Source organism: Prenolepis imparis, unplaced genomic scaffold (genome assembly GCF_030444845.1).
Source record: "Prenolepis imparis isolate NDT839.2.m4 unplaced genomic scaffold, iyPreImpa1.0 SCAF_6, whole genome shotgun sequence".
Lineage (NCBI taxonomy): Eukaryota > Metazoa > Arthropoda > Insecta > Hymenoptera > Formicidae > Prenolepis > Prenolepis imparis.
The window spans coordinates 17,774,210-17,797,521 of NW_028141164.1; the positions used below are offsets into that span (position 1 = coordinate 17,774,210).

General features: G+C 46.8%; 1 protein-coding gene across 1 annotated transcript; it reads left to right on the plus strand.

Annotated features, from left to right (window-relative positions):
• Positions 1-15,186: 15,186 nt before the first annotated feature.
• Positions 15,187-16,242, plus strand: LOC145937863 (uncharacterized). The gene has a single exon (XM_083041225.1). It carries the CDS (start codon positions 15,187-15,189, stop codon positions 16,240-16,242), a length of 1,056 nt encoding a protein of 351 aa, XP_082897351.1.
• The last annotated feature ends 7,070 nt before the right edge of the window (positions 16,243-23,312 follow it).

Below are 23,312 nucleotides of genomic sequence, written 5' to 3' on the forward strand. Positions count from 1 at the left end.
TGGAATTTTCGAGATTTTGATGAGATGAAAGAAAGGGTGTGTCAGAGGAGAAAAAAAGACAGAGAGAGAGAGAGAGAGGGGGGGAGGGAGGAGAGGGGGAGAGGGAGGGGGAGAGGGAGAGGGAGAGAGAGAGAGAGAGAGAGAGAGAGAGAGAGAGAGAGAGAGAGAGAGAGAAAGCGTATATTTATTTAGGCGCCCTGGGATATAATCCCCTCAAGCGCTCCATACAAAAAGAACCTGTTCAAGAGAACCATTTACATATTGTTAATAGTTTAGTTACAAGTATGAATTGAGTACATTATTAGACATAAAATACATATTTACAAGATTTGAAAACAGTAAAAGAATAGATTTAAAGAAAAGAAATTGAATAAACAGAATATATAATAATATAAAAATACTTGATTTTAGAGTAGAAGTAACACAATAACACAAAATACAAATATGGAAAAATAATATATAGTATATAATATAACAATAAATTGATGCAGACAGAAAAGAAAAACAGAAGAAAAACAACGTAAGTACACGGCTGCGTCTGACCCTGCATTTGAAGCCATAAAAGTTACCAAAATCATTATAATCAAATTTACAAGAATGTAACAACAGTTCATAAAAATTATTCCTAAATTCTTTTATCGTCCTCACCTCACGTAAAACAGGCGGTAGCTCATTCCAAATTTTTGACGCGGTGTATCTACATGAACGTTTATATATCTCAGTTCTGCAAATCGGCAGAGCAAGAAGATCACTTGCTGCCCTAGTTGTTCTGGAACAATGAGCCGATCTAAACTTAAGATCTTTATAAAGGATTATAGGCTGTTTCGATTTAATAATGTTGCAAATTAGGTTTCCCACAAAATACTTTCTGCGCTCCTCTATTTTGAGCCAGCGCAGTTGACGATAGTACGGGCTTATATGGTCATCCCATCTTACATTGCATGCAAATCTTATACACGCATTCAATGCTCTGTAGAGTGTCAAACTGAGTTGACCAGTAATGTCCGTAAAGGCCGCACAGCAATAGTCCACATACGGTACTATAAGCGTCGTAATTAATTTGATCTTTAGTTGGTATGGGAGGAGATGTTTGGATATTTTTAATTGATAGAGTTTTGACCTGATATTTTTTACCATACTCAACACCTGTTTTTCCCACGATAGTGTATTTGTAATCAGGATACCAAGATATTTAACATTCGTCAAAAATTGTATCATCGTACCTCTAATTACTATTTTAGGCAGGTTATCAAAGGCTATTGCATTAATATATCTAGCCGTGCCAAAAAGTATAGCTTGAGTTTTATCTGGATTTAAGATAAGTCCGTTGTTATTAGACCAAGTTATAATAGATTCTATATCTCTATTTACCTCCGTAATACCATTCTGCAAGTTACACGGTTTACAGTGTAAATATATCTGCAGATCATCCGCATACAGACTATACTTACAGTTATGTACTGCCTCTTTGATATCAGACACATATAACACGAAGAGCAGAGGACCAAGAACAGAACCCTGCGGTACTCCAACTGTTGTATTGATCAGGGATGATGTTGTTTCTCCATATTGATCTCTCACAGCCTGAGTTCTATCCGTCAGATAAGATCGTATCCAATTAATAACCATGTGAGAAAAACCCATTTTCTTTAATTTGTTGATAAGTAAGTTGTGCTTAACTCTGTCAAAAGCTTTTGAAAAATCGAAGAAAACAGAGATAGTGATTTTTCTTTCATCTGCAGCTTGTCTTATGTCATCCAGCATTCTAATGACGCATGTTTGTGTCGATGAGTTCTTCCTATATGCAGCCTGGTACGGATCCTGCAATTTATTCTCAGTCAGATACTCAACTATCTGATCTGAGACAACCTTCTCAAGTACTTTGGAGATAGTTGGCAGAATTGATATCGGTCTATAGTGCTGCAACAATGTCGGTTGCTGAATCTTTGGTATCGGTCTAACTATTGCAGACTTCCATATTTGAGGAACTATACCATGCATAATAGAAAAATTCAGCAAGTGCTCTATCAGTGACATTAAATACGGCGAGGTCATTCTCATAACGTTTGCAGAAATACCATCAGTGCCCTCTGCATTAGATTTTATCCTCATTAGTGCTTTCCTTATGACATCCGGTGTTATATACTTGAGGTGCAGTTTCCTGTCATCAAAGGTATCGTCAATTTGATCAAATAAGTCAAGCTCTTCACTGCTATCAACATCATGCCCCGATCCACCATTTGCAAAGAATACGTTTAACTCTATCGTGTGTGTAAGCTTGCAGTTGCTATTTTTCATTTTTATTAATCCTAGGTCTGAGTTTACTCCAGGTTTCTTCCGGTTTGTCCTTACATCTAAATACTGTAAGATAATAATCTTTCTTAGCAGATCTGATAGTGTTTTGCACGTGATTTCTCATAGCCTTAAAATTGTCATAGTTTACTCCACTTCGATGTCTTCGCCATATTCCTCGCAGCTTATTTCTCCTCTTCATAGCATCTCTAATTTCATTCGTCAACCAAGGAGCTGGCAGATTCCTGTGTACTATGCTTTGCATCGGAGCATGTTTATCGAAACAAGTTAGTAGTCTGTCATTAAAGATTTGCACTTTTTCATCTATGCTATTTGAGGACAGGAGGTCAGTCCAATCTAGTGCACCTATTTCCGCCAGGAAGTCATGCTCCTTAAAATGTTTAAAATTTCTGCATATTATTCGTCTGCTTCTGCGGCGTTCAATACGTATTCCATACTTTATTCGTATGAGATCATGTGCCGATAGAAACGGAACTGCCATCTGTCCATAAGAAGTGATTTTTTCAGCATCATCCACAATACACAGGTCGAGAAATGTGCTTGAGCTTCACAGATGATACGTGGGTTCATATGGCACCAGAAACATGCCTGCAGATCCGATGAAACCTTGAAGTTGTGTACTATCATATGTATTATGTGTCATATCCGTGTTGAAATCTCCGAGTATAACAGAGTGTCTATAATTAACTTGCAGACCCAGAAACACATTCTCAAATTCTTGCAGATATCCGCAATTCGGAGGCCTATACACAACTGATAGAAGAATATTACATGTATTGTTAGTACTAAGTTTCTGCGATTAGAAATTCTGGCTTTCTGCAGCATGCATCAGTGATAGATTGATTTAGAATTACTGCCCTTAGAGAATCCAACAGATAGAAAGCGACTCCACCCCCCTGCCTTACAGTTCTGTCACATCTAAACAAGGTGTATCCTGGCATTCTGACCATACTATCCGGTACCTGAGGCTTCAACCAAGTCTCCGACATACATATAATATGATACCCTGCATTAACAAAGAAGTGATAGAATTCATCAAAATGTGCGACCAGCGACTGACAATTTACATGACAGATGTTTAAGAAATCCGAATCGCTAGAGAAAGAGAAACTATTCATAGTTAATGTTTAACAATCTATCCTTCAATTTATTGCCAAGTATTGGACACTTTTTAATGTCCAGTGCCGCATGCGCCGCATCAGATCCCTTCGAATTACGCTTACAGTTACAGCACACAGGAGGCCGCCCTCGGTTTTCACATTTTCTCATCTGATGAGATCCCGAGCAATGTCCACATACAGATTCAGATTTACAATTCTTCGCCAAGTGGCCAAATGCCATGCATTTGTAACATTGCAAAACTCTTACATGGTCAGCAAAATTGCAGGCAGAGAAGCGCAAGTAGATATGCTTATTATTTATTAACCGCCTTCGCATTTCCGGCGAGACCTCCAGCACACAATTTGTATATTGCTTGTTATTTTTAGGTTTGTATATGTAGATTATTTTAGGATCCACCCCTGCTACATCATTAATGCCATTTAGATTTTGTGCAACAAATTCCTTCTTCAGTTCCTCAGCCGTCATCATAGCTGGCACACCATAGACAATCAAACGAGGATTAATTTTTGTGTTCTCCACTATCCTTAAACCAGCCTCCCTGAGTTTTGAGTATGCCTTAATTTTCTCGATGTCAGGATCAATGGCCTCAATTTTAATTCCGTTATTCCGAGCATTAGTAACTTTATTGACTCTCAGAGCATAGTCCGATGGCATCAATATTTTGCGCACCGCTTCATTGGTCGCTTGCGATGAGGCATACTTAGTTGTACTGTCTTTATCTGGCACTATCAAGAAATTTGTAGCGGTCGGTACCTCAAATGAAGAGTCGCGTGAGATTCGTACCTTTGGTATACTTCTAGCCGCTGACGCATATGTTTTTGGGGTACTAGCTGTTATATTCTCAGTCTGTGTATTGAGAGGTCTCTGCAATCCCTCAACCCCCATATCCTCCAGAACATCTCGAACCGCAGTCTTAATGCTCCCAAGCCTCTCCGTTGATCCCTCTTCAATCAGACATGTTAGCGTATTTGCCATTTCAAGAAACGCTTCCTTGCAGAATCTAAAAGCCGATTCAATTTGGCCTCTTTTCTCCGCCGTTTCCTTGCACGTAAGCAAAATTTTCGTTACTATATTATTATGCTTATTTATTGAGACCTTTAACGAATTTATTTTAGAGAGACGCAAATTATCAATTCTAGCTACGCTCCTGTCAGACGCACCCGATACCGAAAATACCGAAGATAGTCGCGCCTTAACATTTTCATTGTTTATGTTTATGTTTTCGCTGTCAGGACAATCCGCTTCGTCCGCACTGCCAGCAGACGAGGCATTGTTTCTTGTATTGTTTCGTCTCGACATAGTATCTCACCTTCGTCCTGCCATGCGCACGCGCCCAACTACAACCGTGATCCGTTGACAGCTACTGACAGCCTATCGTCCAAAAAAGTTTAGATGTCCGAAAACGAGCCTTACAGATCAGAGTCAGCCTCAAGCATTACCACAGTAAGCGAAAATTAGCCTTACTTAAATCTTTCTGTAAAAATAAAGGCCCCGCAGGGCAAAGAACAGCAGAAATATATTCAGAAATACAGAGCTCACTTTAACACGTCCAAATCATACTCACAAGGAACGAAGAGAGAGAGAGAGAGAGAGAGAGAGAGAGAGAGAGAGAGAGAGAGAGAGAGAGAGAGAGAGAGAGAGAGAGAGAGAGAGAGAGAGAGAGAGAGAGAGAGAGAGAGAGAGAGAGAGAGAGAGAGAGAAAGAGGGAGGGAGGGAGGGAGAGGGAGAGAGAGGGAGGGAGGGAGAGGGAGAGGGAGGGAGAGAGAGAGAGAGAGAGAGAGAGAGAGAGAGAGAGAGAGAGAGAGAGAGAGAGAGAGAGAGAATGGTGGGTGAGAAGGTAAAAGGGAGAATGAAGGGAGAAACGGTAAATTTTTTGTGGTTTATATATATATATAGATTTAATTTATAAAACACATTACAGGAAGAACGATTAGAACAACAAGCAAACATGTTTAATATCGTTATTAAAAACAAAGAAGATGCATTTAAAAAAAACTTAGAATTAAAGAAGAAACACAATGAGCTTTAACTAAAAGCATAATGATGATAATGGTGACATTGGTAAAGCTTAATAATTATCTACATCTATATATTAATATAATTAATAATAGTACACCACCAACCAAGTTAACAACAATTAGTTAATTTCAACGAAAAATTAATTTTCGTTGGAATCGACGCACCGACATCCGCGTATGGCTCGAATAGCCTTTCTATTTTTAATTTATATTTGATATATAGAGAGCCGTTATATTCTTAGTGTCTATATATAAAAATAATACAAAATATTGGTTACAAATGTTATGATTATAATTTCCATTTTCTGTCATTTTGATTGCTACTTCAAATAAATATATCGCAAAAGATATTCAATTTAATAAATTGTCTCGATACGCGCATGAGTCATTAATCGCCAGTTGATTAATTGTGAAAGATTTGATAATCTTTATTAATTTACAGAAAATAATTGCGTTGTGATTCTTAATATTTATAACGATCGTATACAGAGAGATAATACAATGATATGTAGCGAGACTCGAGCGAAAAGATAACGTAGCGAGATGTTCCACGTATCATTGCATTACTTTTTCAAATGCAATCGTAAAAAATATCGAAAGATACTGAACGCAATCATTCCCTATAATTATTAAAATTAGTACGATTATCAGTTCGTGTAATTAATTATTTCCCACGATAAACGATCTTTCACAATTAATGATATATTTTACTCTTTGTTGTACGTGAGTGTGATTTTGTCGAAATTACCCCTTAGGGATGATATGAGTTTTTACGTTCTTGACGTGAGTCATTTCATAAATGATTATATACATAAGTTAATGGTTTTACATTAAATCATGTTAAATGTCATCATGGATAGAATAAATGAAATAGAAAATGTTATATTAAATGAAATCGGTACAACAAAGAAGGAGTCAAAGATGTAAAAGTTTACGAGAAACGAGTTAGTGACAGACGAAGTTATAACGTTGAAAAAGGAGAGTGAAGGGAAAGACGGTACATTTTTAGATAATTATAGAATATTTGTAATAAATGTGTTTAAAATTTGCAATTAATATTTTTTAATAATTACATTTTTATTACATTTTTCTTATTGTTTCGTGTGTTTCAGTGAAGACACTTTCGTATTCGCACTGTAGTTTATTTTATAATCGTTTAATTTCAATAGTACAAAGGTTCACGTCGCCACGATCGTATCACGGCGGAACGTATCGTATGTTATAGCTACGTTTTATGGATTCGCGACGACGCCTCGGTATCCCGGATCGCGACGACGCCTCGAGACTCGACTCGGGTCGCGATAACGCCTCGAGAAGACCGGGTCGCGACGATAGTTCTCGTGCTCTTCGCAGTCACCTTTTATATAATTAACTCGTATGCGGCGGTTAAGGCCAAGACGCGTGTACTTATTCGTATAATCGCTCGTGAAATATCCGGTACTCGTCACCGTTACTGTCCGAATGTCCAGAGCCTTCGCTCGACCTCTCGGAAGGTCTTAGAGAAAACTCTCATTATTGGTGGATCATAAATCCGCCCCCCGTTGTCTCCACGAATCGCTGAATAGTGAATGGTGGGGAGATCGAGGGGGACCGCAAGATCCAGATCAATGTCGCTGAGAGCGTTTCTCGGCGGTACTGCTTTCCTTTGTCGCTTTGCTTAGATCTAATTACATAAGGAACCGCGGTCGTGCACGACTCTTTTTATTTATGCCGCAACACTTATATAAAAATAATTATTTCTCAGATATCCGAGATTAAATTAAATCATACAAAAAGGCTGCTGTGCGCCTGTAAGAAACGGCTGCTGTGCGCCGATACAGAGCTGCTGTGCGCCTGTAAAAAAAAGCTGCTGTGCGCCGATACAGAGCAGCTGTGCGTCTGTAAAAAAAAGGCTGCTGTGCGCCTGTAAAAAAATGGCTGCTGTGCGCCTATAAAAAAAGGCTGCCGTGCACCTGTAAAGAAAGGCTGCTGTGCGCCTATACAAAGAATTAATATAAAACAGAATAAGCACGAGACAGAAAAGATCCATCAAGAAAATCGATCAATTAAAGAATAAGTAGTTCGCATAAAATAAATTCTGATGTACTTCGAGCAATATTATTGCTTAATAACATAAAGTAATTTCTTTCTTTAAATATATACATATATTAATTATAAGGAATAATAACTATTATATATTTGAAAAATAACGTATTGTTATATATAACATTTCGTATAATATACCTACGTATACAGTACGATGCAGACAAGTATCCCTCAAAAGAGAAAAGGCGGAAATTTGTATAAAGTGAGTCGCGAAAACAAGCGCTCACGACAAAGACGAAAAATTGAAAGTTCGGAAGAAAGATCTGAACGACTTGAAGCTGATGTCCAGAGACATGCTCAACAGAGGGCCGATGAAAATGACGACGCAAGGTCTCAACGACTCGAAGCTGATGCCCAGAGACATGCTCAGCAGAGGGCCGATGAAAATGACGACGCAAGGTCTCAACAATTCGAACCTGATGCCCAGAGACATGCTCAGCAGAGGGTCGATGAAAATGATGACGCAAGATCTCAACGACTCGAAGCTGACTCAGAGACATGCTCAGCAGAGGGTTGATGAAAATGATGACGTAAGGACTAAACGACTCGAAGCTGATGCTCAGAGACATGCTCAGCAGAGGGTTGATGAAAATGATGACGTAAGGACTAAACGACTCGAAGCTGATGCTCAGAGACATGCTCAGGGAAGGCATCAAGCTAGACAATTAAATCATCACATTGCGCTAATTGCCAAGGACCATGAAATAAATGTGCCAGTTCATACACTTGGCCAAATGAATGTGGAATGCCAATTTTGCAAATCGTTAAATTTTGCATGTGAAAAATCTAAAAATGGAAAATTTATATATTGTTGCCAAAAGGGCAAGCTTCAATTAAAGCCAATACATTGTCCTGATTTTCTAAAAAAATTATACATGGGAAATGATTCTGCATCAAACAATTTCCTTGATAAGATTCGTTCATATAACAGCGCTTTAGCTATGGCTTCCATGAGTGCCACGGGCAATAGAAATCCATTGGATGTTGTGAACAATGCTCCTTATTGCTTGAAGATTCATGGGCAATATCATCATTTGACGTCGACGGTAATGCGCCCAGCGGATGGGCAAGCTCCGCGCTTTGCGCAGCTTTATTTTTTAGATACTGAAGAAGCTATAAATCATAGAATGAATAACAAAGCTAATCAAGAGTGTGATTCAGAAATAATGAAAGATTTGTCATGTTTTATGGTTCAATGCAATGAATTTGCAAAAACTTTCAAGATGATGCGTCAAATTGAACAAGATCTTAATCTGATATGCAATAAAACTATAAATTTAATGTTGTTCTTTCGAAACGATTCTCAACATGATCAAAGAAGATATAATGCTCCACGAGCTAATGAAATAGCTGTGGTCTTTCAGAATGTAGATGGTGAGCCTCCATTTGAAAGAGACATTCGGATTTATAATAAAAATTCGAACGATGTTCAACAAATATCAATTCTGGACAAAAAGTATGACCCAATGTGTTATCCTTTGTTATATCCCTATGGTAACGATGGATGGCATTCAGAACTGAAATTTTATAATCTTAAATATTCAGGATTCAAAATAACTCAAATGGATTATTATGCTCAACTACTGGCACCAAGAGCTGAATTTAGCCAATTTAAAAGGGCAGGAAAATTGAGATGTCAATTTATATTGATGCATATATGAAAACTGAAGCCAATAGGCTTAATTATATTAAATTGAATCAACCTCAATTAAGAGCTGAACTTTATTCAGGATTAATGGATCACCTTGATAATCGAGCACAAAATGAAGGAATTACAGTTGGTATACCTGTCTTACGTTCAGACTCAAGGAAGAGAGTCGAAAGGAAGGACGTAACTACTTCAATCGAACAACGCCAGGTAGTGCGTTTGTTCGAGCCGAAACGAACGTGTTAAGCCCAAAATAGGTCAACGACCGCGAGGGTCGCTCTTACGCTATTTAAAGGGCGATCACTCGGTGGTCCCTTTTCGGCAAGAGAATTTAATCTCTTTTGCGCGGGATGGGACCTTAGTGCGAACTCAGGACGGAGGAAATGAGAGCGGGTTAATCAATTAATTAAACGCGAGTTCATAATAAAATTAAGTTTTATTCATATAAATAAAAACGGTGAAAAGACGGATACATAAGTAACATTTAACTCGCGCGCGGGATTTAATCTATAAATAGGTGTGTGTGTGTGTGTGTGTGGTTCGCGGGTGTTACATAAGTACGGTGGTCATCAATCGGGACATGAAGGGGAGAGAGTTTATTGTCTAAATATATTATGGTCCCGATTGGTTATTACAATACTAACATCACCTTAATAATTAAATAATCAATAATATTAATGTATACATGTGTGCGTTTGTAGTTACTAGAATTCGGTGATCTAGGTGGTGGGAGGAAAAAGGAGAGCTTTGAGGATATCCACCGGAAATCCTATGGGATTGGGATGGAGGGGAGTGAACATAGGGATGAGGGTGCCTGGGAGACTTCCTGCCACGATTCGCATGAACTGCTCTTCGTCGGGATGGTCTGGACCGCAGGTGTAAACACCTTCGGGGAGAGGGAGATCTAGGATAGGGAAATTAGAAAGGAGCCATTGGTAAAATTAGTCTCCGTTCTTATGAGGCCATGACTTCCCGTGCCTCTTGATAAACGTATAGGCGTTGGCGTAATAAGGGGGGATTTCACCCGGTTGGTGGAGGTTGTAACACTCACACGACTCTGGGTGAGAGGTTGAGAAGGGAGGAGGAGGGGGAAGCGATTGTTCCGATTCTTCCGGTTCCTCGTACGCGAGATCGATAGTTTCGATCTCTGGAAATTCTTCCAGTTCTTCGTGACGCTCGAGGGGGGTGGGAGAACTTGGGGGAGAGTAGGTAAGGTCGACTACCGGCGGAGATGGAGACCTGGGGTTGTCCGGATGTTCGGGTGAGGAAATGGGGGAAACGGCAGGACAGTATCTGGGTGTGTTCGTGTGGCTGTGTAATTTCTCTATGCTAGGTGGACTCGTACACGTAGCCTCGGAATTTTCGCCCGCAACCAGATTTCGAGCCAACACTTTTCTTTGTCGCTTATTACGACCCGTTTCGCGCCGATTTCGCCGCCGCTCGCGAAGGTCGTCGTTTAGGTTCGTCCACTACGAGGGCGAATGAAATAAGGTACCCGAAATGGGGAAGGTTGCGAAAATGATTCTCGGAAATTCTCTTCTCATAGAATGATAATAGAAATATATATCTTTTCTTATTTATTTCTTTGTTCGCTTAGTTTATTAAAATTTGGAAAGAAAGAAAGGAAATCACGGATTACTCCGCTAGTGCGGGGAATCCGGAGTGATTTCGGAAGGAAGGGAAGAAATCACGGATTGCTCCGCTAGTGCGGGGAATTCAGAATGATTTCGGAAGAGAGGGAAGAAATCACGGATTGCTCCGCTGACGCGAAAATCCAAAGTGATTTCTGGAGAGAGGGAAGAAATCACGGATTGCTCCGCTAATGCGGGAATCCAAAGTGATTTCGGAAGAGAGGGAAGAAATCACGGATTGCTCCGCTGACGCGAGAATCCAAAGTCATTTCGGGAGAGAGGGAAGAAATCACGGATTGCTCCTTTAATGCGGGGAATCCGGAGTGATTTCTAGAGTGAAAGAGAGTTTTGAAGTAGGATCTCAGTATAAAGATAAGAAATAAATGTTTATTTGAAAGAAATAAATAATTATGTTTTGAGAAATAAACGATTATTCTTTAAAAGGTCTCTTCGAATACAAGGATATGGTTACGAAAGTTCTGGGGCTTACTTACTACTTATAGCGTGCGTAGAATGTTTGCAAGATCGGCCTGTTTCAGGATCAGTGGGCCTCTAGGTCTGGCTGGTATATCCGATTGATATTATGCCGGAAGTTCACAGAGTTTCTCACTGAGTGTTCACGCTGATCTCACACTGAGAATTCACACTGAGAATTCTTTGGCGCACTAAGTGTTGCGGTGAAAACGCAAGGAAAAATTGTAGATGTTCGACGAAGAACGATAAGTGTCGCTCCGCAGAGAAGTTCGCGTTTATATCTCGGCTTTTGATTCACGCCCTCCGTTCCGCCTTTTGACAAAATCCTGCGAATAGAAATTCATAATCGCGTTTTTAATATTTTTACTCTCCCTTTCTATGGGGAGCGTTGCAAGGATCGACGAATCAAAAGTTTAGTGCAGGCGTTTGTTAATCGGAGCTCGCTTTCCAAAAACGGGGTTGTCTCGAGATTTCGATATCGGCGGTGATGTTTGTTGTTAGTTTTTCTTATATCGCGATATTTGGCGTTTGTTAGTGCCGCTTTTGTCGGCGGGTTCTCGCTTTATTGCCCTCACGTGCGGCTTAGAGTTTGCTGAGAGACGATGCGTGTGGCATCTTTTTAATCTTATTTTGCACACTTTCGTTTTCATTATATGTTTTCCCCTAATCTTACCAGGGAAGGATTTGCTTTCGGCGCGTTCTCGCCGTCGTTGTGTTTTCCCGATTTACAATGTTTGTCGATTTCTCGCGAGAGTTTCCGCTGCGGTGCCGCTTCGCTCGGCACGTTTAATTTTATCAATTCGTTGTTCTAGTTTTCCCCTCAAAGGTGGACTCGCTTTCGGCCCGCTCTCTTTGTGTTTTGCCGATATGTGATTTTAACTTATTATTCGCGAGGGTGTCGGCAAGAATCCGCTTTCGGCATCTTTCCGCCCGGTCTTTTTTATTTACCGATTTTGTAATATTTATCGGTCGCTTACGATATCTGCAGCTGTCCGTTTCGCTGGGCACGTTTTCGTTTTATTATATACGTGCCGCTTAGATTATTATTATCTCTTTTCTTCCTTTTATTTATCTTTTTTTTTTTTTTGTGCTGTGGAAACCTCATGGTACCACTCACCCCCCGGGTAGGGAATGAGGGTTACTCCTTGTCCCCCACCGCCATCCACGTATGGATCGGCGGTGGGATCCAAGACCTACCGCACTAAAACCACAGCGGGTGCCTTCGCTGGCGCTTATGGGGATGGCAAGGAACTGCCGGAGCATTACTTCTTGCCATCCCCTGGCCCTACCTTCTAGGGGAGCATCCTCCCCGAAAGGAAGATACTCCCCCCCCGCGAATAAATCTGCGGTCCTTCCGGTTGCGGCGCAGGGGGGCACCACCGGCCGGGGGGGCGCGCGCGCGCCCGGGGGTCGGGGCTTCGGGCCCGGCACCCATGTGGGTGCGCGCCTCCCCTCACGGACGAGATGCAGCGAAGGGAGCCCTCGTACCGGGAGCCTAGTGCACCGGTGCGAGGACTCTCCCGCTGTAGAGATGACCTCTTTCCTTCTGAGGGGGGTCATCTGGAGCGGGCCTCCAGGGCTGACCGTCGAATCCGCGTCCCCTTCGGGGAGCGGTGGGAGCGACAGCCCTGGAGGCGGGGGGCCGCGGCCCGAGCGGGAATACTCGAGCCGCGATCCCGCACCCCAAACTTTCTGGGAGGGCGCAGCGTGGGGTTGGTGTCGCCCTGCGTTGCAACCGCGGAGTCCGCACGATGGCGGAGGGAAGGCTGCTCCTGCGATCTTCCCCCGAGACGGAAAGGCGGGGGGGCGTGGAGTCGACATGGGCAACCAGCATCCTCCGCGCTCCCTACCTAAACTTCGGTTCTCCCTGGGGCGAGGAGAAGGAATCCCACATAACCCCTGCTCCCTACCCGGGGGGCAAGGGTACCTTCTGAAAGTTTCCACAGCGAGAAAAAAAAAAAAAAAAAAAGGCGTGATCTTTCTCCGTGTAAGGGCCTCCGTACACGAGCTCGAGCAAGAGCTGGGAGCCTCTAAGCGTCGAGAGGAAGCTCGTGATAAAGAGGTTGAAGAACTCAAGGATATGATTGTCGATCTTAAAAGACAAATCCGTGCAATGAAGGATGAAGGAGGTCCGCATTATAAGGCGGTAAAGGTGGGTGCTGGTGGTGACGGCAATAAAGGTAAAAACAAAGCGATCTTTAAGAAACCTTTGTTGAAGGAAAATTATTCATCTCTTAAAGCAAAGGATGATAACAGCAATGAAGAACTTGACTGGCATAAAGAGAACATCTCATGGATGGACCATCGGAGGGAAGAGGAAACTGGCTCGGATGAGGTGAGAAATGTGTTGAGGAGGATGGAATCGGATGGAATAATTAAAAAGTCCAAAGCGGGTTCGTCATCATCTGCGCCTCCCTTGGGTATAAAGGTTGTGGAGGATGTTCAGTTAGTACCTCCACAAAATTGGAGAACGGTGGAAGGTAGAAAACGAAGTGGGACATCAACGGTAGCAACTGCAGTAGCAGCGACAGGAAGAGCATCGGCAGCAGTAGTAGCAGCAACGTATGTGACGCAGTCATCTTTGGTTCCCTTCTATTCCTCTCCGGGACCCTCCGGATATACTTCCCCTCCCAGAGTGCCTGGGAAAAAAGCGCCAGCTGAGATGAGGAAAACACTGACGAGACCCAGCTGCATATATGCCTAAACAGGGACAACAGCCGCCAATAAAAAACAAAAACATAGGTAGAAATATAAGCAGGAGACGTAAGACTGCTGTTGTTACAATTGTGGGAAACAAAGATGTGTCGTATGCTGACATCTTGAAGCAAGCGAGGGAAAAAGTTTCGCTACAGGAAATAGGTATCGAGAACACGAAGATTCGGCGGGCCTTTAATGGCGGACTCATTATAGAGATTTCTGGGCCGGAGGGCAACGAACTTGCTGGCCGGCTGCATGGTAGATTGACGGAAGCACTTGGAGAGGTGGCTAAGGTAGATAGACTTATCGCCAAAGGGGAATTAAGGTTGGCGGGTATTGATCCATCTACCTCATCAGAGGAGGTCAGATACGAGCTGGCTAAGGCAGGGGGATGCTCGCCCAACGATTTTCGACTCAGTAACATCGTATTGAGAAGAGATGGTATGGGAATAGCGTGGGCGCAATGTCCAGTTAATTCAGCGGTTAAAATAGCGGAAACCGGAAAAAATTAAGCTGGGTTGGACACGCGTTAAGGTAGACCTATTAAGAAGCAGGCCGGTGCAATGTTTTCGGTGTTGGGCCTATGGGCATGTACGACAGAATTGCAGGGCCCAAGTGGATAGAACTGGGTGCTGCTTCAAATGCGGAGGTGCCGGACATCAGGCTGGGTCGTGCAATGCACTTTCCCAATGTGTTATTTGTGCTGAGGCAAATAAGATGTGCAACCACAGGATGGGCTCTGCGCAATGCTTAGGAAACAACGGTCTTGCGACAGGGTTGAACGTAGAAATCCTATAGTGAGAGGAAGGAGGCCTCTGGATTCAACAAGTATCTATGACCACGAAGATCAACATTTTGCAGTGTAATGTTAACCATTCGTGGGCAGCCTATGACCTGCTGCGCCAACAACTCTGTGAGTTGAATATAGGCATATGTGCGATTGCGGAACCTCCATCGAATATGCAGGATTCATTTAGCTTGTTCGATAGTTCTGATAGGTTGGCGGCAATACTGCATATGCCGGACATAGCACGATGTCCTTGTAATTTTATAACTAGGTCTACTAACGCGGTAGCAGTGAAATGTTGTATTTTATCTTATATCATGCTACATTTCGCCGAATTTAGCAATTTGCGATTTCGAAGACGCACTTGATGGAATTGAGTGCATTATTAGGGGACTCCCGGGTGAGAATATTATGGTATGCGGCGACTTTAATGCAAAGTCAATCTTTTGGGAGTGCACAGCCACGAATAAAAGGGGAGAAATTCTCAATGATTGGGCTTCAGCTAACGAGTTAAGGCTAGTGAATATTGGAGATCATGCTACCTGCATTAGACCGCAAGGCAGCTCCATAGTTGATCTCACCTGGGTGTCCCCTGGTATGACTGGTTATGTGCGCGACTGGAGAGTGTTTCAAGAGGTTGAAACACTCTCAGATCACGTATACATAGGTATGACTTTGTGTAAGAATGTCGTTGCTAGCGTTAGTAGGAATAGACGTCGCTGGAGGTGGAATTTTAAGAAATTAGACCTACCATTGTTCACTGAAGTAATCGAGTGGAGCCTGAACAACAACAACAGAATCGAGAACAACGAACCGGAGACAGCTGGGCATGTAGCTAATGTGATGGATAACATTATGAAATCAGCATGTGACGCTGCAACTCCTAGGATCTACGGGTCACGACTGAGGGCTATGTATTGGTGGACAGACGCCATAGACGTGTTGCGCAAATGTGCAATTCGTGCTAAACGTGTGTATACACGTGCTAGAAAAAGAGGAGATCCTGAGGAGACGTTTGACAGGCTAAGGGATTATAGAGATGCAAAGAAAGGCCTGAAAATGGAAATGCGAAGATCAAAACGCCAAGGCTGGAAAGAACTTTTGGAAACGCTCGATAAGGACCCATGGGGGTTGCCCTACAAATTGGTCCTAAATAAAATCAAAAGAAGCAATCCCTCTTTTATCGAGACAATCTCTGAGTCAGAACTTAATAGTCTGTTATACAAACTTTTTCCGGATAATAAACGGACTTATAGGCTGCAGCGGACAGATGAGCCTTGGAATGAGACATTGGATGTATCACATACCGAGGTAGCGCAATATGTAAAGAAGCGAGCGGCAAAGAATGTTGCACCTGGACCAGATAACATCAAATCTACTATCTGGAAAAAAATCCCGCCTTCCATGATCGGCATGTTGGCATACTGCTTTATCAGATGCTTAAAAGATATATTTCCTAAGCAATAGAAGAGGTCTACCCTAGTTTTGATACCCAAAGGAGCGAGAGTGCTGGGGAATCCAATTAAAGCAAGGCCTATTTGTCTACTCACCGAAGTGGGCAAGACGTTAGAGCGGATTATTGCAGGAAGATTGAAGAGATGGATGGAGTCTAATCCAGATGCTGATCTTTCCGATGCACAATATGGTTTTAGAAGACACTGCTCAACTGTAGATGCACTCAAGGAATTGCGGAAATCAACATGGAGCGCGACATCGCGTAAGGGTTATGCAATAGCGGTCGCACTCGACATCAGTAACGCTTTTAACTCCATACCATGGGGTATATTATCAAAGCATTGCGCGTTAAGGGTTTCCCACAGTATCTGATTAGGATAGTTGAGGACTATCTTAGCGATAGGTCTATTATTTACTACGACCGTAACGGTGCATTCTGTAGTAAAAGCGTTACGGCGGGGGTCCCGCAGGGTTCTGTGCTGGGCCCTCTTCTTTGGAATATCGCCTACGATCATGTCCTACGTTTAGAGACAGTTAGGAGTCGTCAGATTTTGTGCTACGCTAACGATACGCTTGTCATTTCCACAGCGGATGGTATTTTTGACGCTGTACTTAAAGCGGATTTACAGCTGGCTAGAATCATTAGTGGAATTAGATCTTGAGGACTTAATATCGCGGAAGAGAAGACAGAGGCTGTCCTGTTTCATCACAAGAAGAAGCCGCCGCATGTATGGCCCGAAATTTCAGTTGGGAAATGTAAGATAAGAGCCAAAGGTCACATTAAATATCTTGGCGTGATGGTCGATAGCTGCTGACTCTTTCAAGAGCATTTCAAGTATGTACAAGTTAAGGCTACGAAAGTTACTCGGGCACTGGGTAGGATTATGCCCAATTTGAGGGGACCGGGCCAGAAGAAGAGGTCATTATACGCTCGAGTCCTCTCATCTGTTGTGCTGTATGCTGCTCCGGTATGGGCGGATGTTTTTGCCAGCGCACAGTATAAAATACAAAGACCTTTGCGTTGCTTACAGAGGACGATTGCCATACGGGTAATATGATACAAGACTATCTCCTATGATGCGGCATGTCTGCTGGCGAGTACACCGCCATGGCCTTTAGAGGCATCGTTGAGAGCGCGTATTTATTCAAGCTTAAAACAGCTGTGGAACGATGGTGAGTGGTCGGTTGCTGCGGTTGCGGATGTTCGAGAGGGGGAGGGCATTCTACTAATTCGACAATGGGATGTCCTCCTGAATAAGCCCGGATCAGCTGGACAAATAACCAAAGCAGCAATTATGCCGCATTTTAGGAAGTGGCTTTCGAGGCAACACGGTGGTACATCTTTTCACCTTACGCAGCTCCTAACAGGGCATGGCTGTCTTGGACACTATTTGTTTAGAATGCAAAAGAGGTTATCGGCATCATGTCAGCATTGTTTTGCGAACGATGATACGGGGGAACATGTATGGTATGAATGTGTAGAATGGAATGTACAGCGTGCAAGCTTATTGAATGATTTGGGAGTTGGTAATGCGATGACAGTTAGTTTAGTGGTTAAGGCGATGCTGGAGTCAGAGGACAAGTGGAATGCTGTAGTCTTGTTTGCCAACCATGTAATGCGGGGCAAGGAGGAGGAGGAGAGGAGGCGGTTAAGCCTCCTCCCACCCTCCCACTAGGGTAGCGTCCGGAGTGTGGCCTCTGCCCATGATGACTAGAGTCATGGGCGGGAGCCTTATCTTTTCTTTTCTTTTTTATCGCGGAAAAATTAATTCATTTTAATCTCGTTTTATGTAACCCACACTGGTAATGTCGCAGGGGGCAAGGACGGGTGAGTTCTTGCGTACATTGCACGCGTCTTGCCTCGGTGGGCGGGACGGGTCGGCATTACAGGTGGCGCTGACTTGGTCCCATTTTTGTACCGGTCAGAAATATCGAGGTAGCGCGATGCCTCGCGTCGCGGAGCTCGGGAGGCCCTCAGAAGTTATGCGTTAGCGGTTCCCGGGGGTTTCCCTATGAGCGTCAGGATGCCACCGGTTTAGTCGGTAATAGTCCGGCACTACCCGAAGCCTCCCCCGAAGTGGAGGGTGTCCTATGCAGGATTCCCCACCGACATAAAAAAAAAAAGGATCATCAGGAAGCTGTATATCCTCGAGCCTCCTGAGGACCACCCTTTTTCTTTCTTTTTTTTATGTCGGTGGGAAATGCATTTACGCACACACATGGCCCCTTGCGGGAGGGATTGCTAGGTCCGAAGACCTACCGTGTGTAGTGCGGGACTCGTGACCTGACCAGAAGGGTCAGGTCCAATAATACCCGCTAAAAATCACCGGTAATCCCGTGCACTTTCGAGGGCCCACCCGGAACCGCTCTCGCATATCTTCAGGTGGGTCCCCATTCGCTGGCTCGTTTCCGAGCACTTCCCCGGAGAGTACGCCGGAAGGGCGTACTCCCCGTCCAATACCCTGTCGCCTCGCGAGCGAGGAGACCTGGGGGAGCGGCAGGATTACTTGCCAACTCCCCCTACGTCCCTGGACGACGTGCAATGGGAAAGAGAGCCCTCACTCCCTTTCCCTGCCGAACCGGACGTCGAGTCACACAGTGACTCGCTCACACTCGACAATCATACGACAAGACGCGTATGGACGAAACGACAGAGGGCGTAACCGAACCAGCCACTCTCCCCCCATCGAAGGAGAGAAATGCAGCCCCCATTGCCACACTAAACTTCACAACGAAACGTAAAATACCAAGGACAGAAGGCGTAACCGGATCACATGATCCCCATTTCCGGGGAGCAGGTAGGCCGCAGCCCACATATAGACACTAGACATCACGGAAAACCACAGACAGGAGACTCAACCGAACCGGCCGCTCTCCCCCCAAGGAGAGAGAGAATGCCGGCCGCGTTCTCCGAGCACAATAAATAAAACTAACAAAGACGACTCATTCGCTCAACCACGCAAAACAGGAGAGGGAGGTAGCCCGACGCTAGGGTCCACCTCCATCTCCTGCGACACACTAACAGGCACACTCGCGATTGCCCTCCCCCCATCGGGGCGCCCCGGGGCCTACCTCCGACCCTTGGGAGCGTCCTCGTGTCCCCCATCCATTCGCCGGGGCGGAACGACCACCTTGGCACAGTTGGAGGAACCCAATCTGTGCTTCGCCGGCCGCCCACGCCCCGCGCACACAACACAATGTGGAGGGGCCGCGCACGAAGCCGCCCGGTGCCCCTCCTTGCCGCATCTATAGCAGCACCCGGTGCGATCCTAAGGAGACCCGCACCGGGAAGCCGCGTGGCCAAAACTAAGGCAGCGGAAGCACTGAATGGGCCGGCGACCCAACGGTTGAACCGTCAAAGTCGTCCAGCCCACGCAGAGCCTCCGCGCCTCTGCAAGCTTGCGCGCCGCGATCGCCGGACACCTTAACCATAAGGTCCCAAACTGAGCGTTCGGGGGCATCCGGACTTCTCCAGCCCGAATGTCCCCGACACCACATCCCCCGACGGAGGCCACCTCGGCCAAAATCTCGTCCCTCGAGACAAAGTAACGCCCTTAAGGCGCACCTCCTCGGTCCTCGAGGGACGAGCCACGCGAACGGCTCGCGAGCCGGAAAACACATCGGAGAGGCGGGCGACCAAAACATCCGCCTTCGCAGCCGATTCCTCTCCCGAAATCGAGAGGAGAATGCCACCCGCGACTCTCCTCCGCATCCTCAGGCCCGGAATTCCCAGGTCCTTGAGACTGACGCCCGCTCTCGCCTCGGACAGAACCGAGGCGTAGGATGGACGATCCTCCCCGTCCCCCACCACCGTCAGTGAAACGACTGAGACAGGGGGTGCGTGCACCTCATCCTGGGTCCCCCGCGCAGAGCCCGCAGCCGCCGGAACTCCCTTACCGGGCGGACGCCCACGCCGGATCCTCTTCTTCTTCCTCCTAGACATCCCAGCCCGGGGGGCATCCGCGGAACCCGCCGCAGAGGCGGAGAGCGCAGAGCACCTCGCAACGGGGACGACACCGGCCGCAGTCATCTCCCTTACACCCGCCGAGATAGAGGGCACGGGGGATCCTCCAAAAGGAGGAACCCCGGCCCCAGACCCCTCGGCCGGGCCCGGCCGCAGGGCCGCCAGAACCGCCGAGACGACGTCTCCCCTCAAATCTTGGAGACGCCGATCCAGAATCAGCGTCATCTCCTCTATGAGAGTCGGTGTCCCCCTCTTCCCTCGTAAGGAGTGAAGGGGGACCCCTCGACCCAACACCCCGCTTGGCTTGCTGAAGCTCCTCCAGCGCATCGACGGGTTCCTTCTTACGCTTTTTCTCAGCCGCCTTTGCCATCTTCGCCTTTGCCATCTTCGCAGGCGCCTTCCGATAAAGAAGGCGCTCCACCTCCTCACCAAGGTTGGGGAGACTAGCCCGCAAGACCCCCAGTTCTCCGGTGATCCTGGAAACTTCATTTTCCAAGGCACCAACTCGCCGCCTTAGTCCGGCGTTCTCCGCCCGCAAACCCTCTACAGGGTCCTAGGAGGCTCCCGTCCTCCCTTCGTACGCCAGAACGATCTCCTTCAACCGAGAGGAGGAGACCGCAAGCTCCCTTGACAGGATCTCGTCCAGGGAGGTAACTTCCGCCACCTTCCTCACCTGATCCAGGAACCTGCCAGCCAGCGTCTTAAGATCGACCGTGGAAACACTGGTCAATCCCTCGCGAAAGGTTTCCCTAGAGGGAAGTTCCCCCCGACCCAACCTAGTAAGGTCTGGACCAATAAGTGGATCCAGAACCCTGTCCATATCCTTTAAGAGGATCTCTTCTCGGAGTGCCGCGTTATGGCGCTCTTTGGCTTCCGCGAGCCCAACGTACTTACCCGTGGTCGCAGGGCGGCCACGCTTTTTAATAGGGGAAGTGGACTTACCCCTATTTACCGCCCTCCGCTTGGTACTCCTCACTGGTGAGTCCGCCTCCAAGACCTCCAGGCTCTCCGAAGAGGAAGTTCTCTCCCGGGCACCCGGAGAGTCGTCCTCCTCGTCCTCCACAGAGACATACATGGAGGCCTCCGCAATCGGGGCACCACTAGATGAGATCACCGGAGAGATCACCGGGGACACATCACCATGTTCCTCGGGCCTCACCGATTCACACCGAACATCACGTGCACAAGCACTATCGCGCATGTCTATGGGGGTGAGAGACCCTAAGTGTTCTCTCGAATCCCACGCCATCAGGCACTATCGCGGTTGGCGACACACACCCGACACTACCCTTAGACTCGTCAGAGTCACCGCGCGCAACCTCAGGTAGACCGTCCTCTGAGCAAACTTCACTGCTGCTCCACTTGAGTTGCCTCTCAGACACCTCTTCCACATAATGGACGAAACGATAGTCTTTGTGTCCTCTGTCCTCCCTCGGCCAACTAAAAGACACTAATCTCGCACGACGAAGAGCCTTCGCATAGGAAATCCTATGAGAGGCCCACTCACCGCGGAGAGCACTCACCTCGACGCTGAGTTCAGCCATTTTCAGACGACGATACTCCAGATCCCTGGCGATAGCCGTTTCCTCCGGGGATCTCGCCGCCAAATCCCCGGACGGCCCGACGTATGATGACGACGAAGGGAGAGCCGGGACAATACCCTCCCCCCGCCGGTCTCTGGTTACCGACCTCAGAGAATTCTCTTTGTCCATTGTACAGTCAATGATTGTCTATAATTCACTGATTTTTTATGGAGGTGTCCTTCCTCTAGGAGGTTGCCTTACCGGGCTAACGGATCCTCCTCTCCGGGATTTTTATCGAAGTTTTCCTTCCTTTACCAGCAGTGGGCCAACTTCCGAAGACGAAGACCCTATAGGATCCGCTGGCATCCCCTTGTTCCATCAAAGATGGAACTGTGCACTCTTAGCGCCCGATACAAGTATCTTTTTTTTTTTTTTTTTTTTGCGCTGTGGAAACCTCATGGTACCACTCACTCCCGGGTAGGGGATGAGGGTTATGTGGGACTCCTTGTCCCCCATCGCCGATCCACATATGGATCGACGGTGGGGTCCAAGACCTACCTCACTAAAACCACAGCGGGTGCCTTCGCTGGCGCTTATGGGGATGGCCAGGAACCAGCTATTGCATAACTTCTTGCCATTCCCTGGCCCTATCTACTCAGGAGAGCATCCTCCCCGAGAGGAGGATACTCTCCCCCGCGAATTGGTCGTGCGGTCCATTCCCGGTTGCGGCGCAGGGGGGCACCGCCCCTACGCCGCGCCCTCCCAAAGAGTTTGGGGGGCGGGGTCACGGCTCGAGTATTCCCGCTCGAGCCACCACCCCCCGCTCCCGGAACGGGGCTCCTCTCCCTCCCTAAAGGAACGGGAGTTTCGGCCGACGTTCCGGAAGCTCTTCTCCTGAGAGTTCCCCCAGAAGGGGTGGAGTCCTCACCGTAGGCAGCGGTGCCCTCCCACCGGCGCTCTATGGCACCGATGAGAGGGCCGCCACTGCCGCGTCCCTTCCCGCGGGATCACGTGCAATGGGACCCAGCATGTTTCCGGGCCCCTGCGATCCCCCGTGCACCCAGGCCGCGGTCCCCTCCCTTTACGGGATCCGACCATCGGTCTGGAGACACCGCCGAGGCCCTCCCCTAGGGGTGGAACTCGGCAGGGGCGGGGACGGATGCCGCCCGACCCCCGGGCGCAGAGCTTGCGCCGTGCGGCCGCCAGCCGGGCGACACCCCCCCCGCCCTCCTACTAGGACTGCTCCGCCCTCACGGGCCACCCTCCTTATCTCTGGGCGAGGGGGGCACCGCGCCCCTCGCGCAGCTATTCCGCCCTTACGGGCCTTCTCCTCCATTCTTCTTGGGCGAGGGGGGCATAGCGCCCCTCGTCCAACGCCCCGTCTAATCGTCCACTCCCTCCTGTGGGCGTCTTCTCCTTCGGCGACGAGGGGGTCCGCCTCCGCGTCCCCGCCTTGGCGGGCCGCCCCCGCCGCCACCACCCCTGCCTCTGGCACCGCCACCCTCTCGCGCCCTCTCGGCCCTTCCACGACGGGGCACCCAAGTGGGGTCATCCCTCTCCTCGCGGAATTCGGGGGTAAGCCTACCCCGCCACCC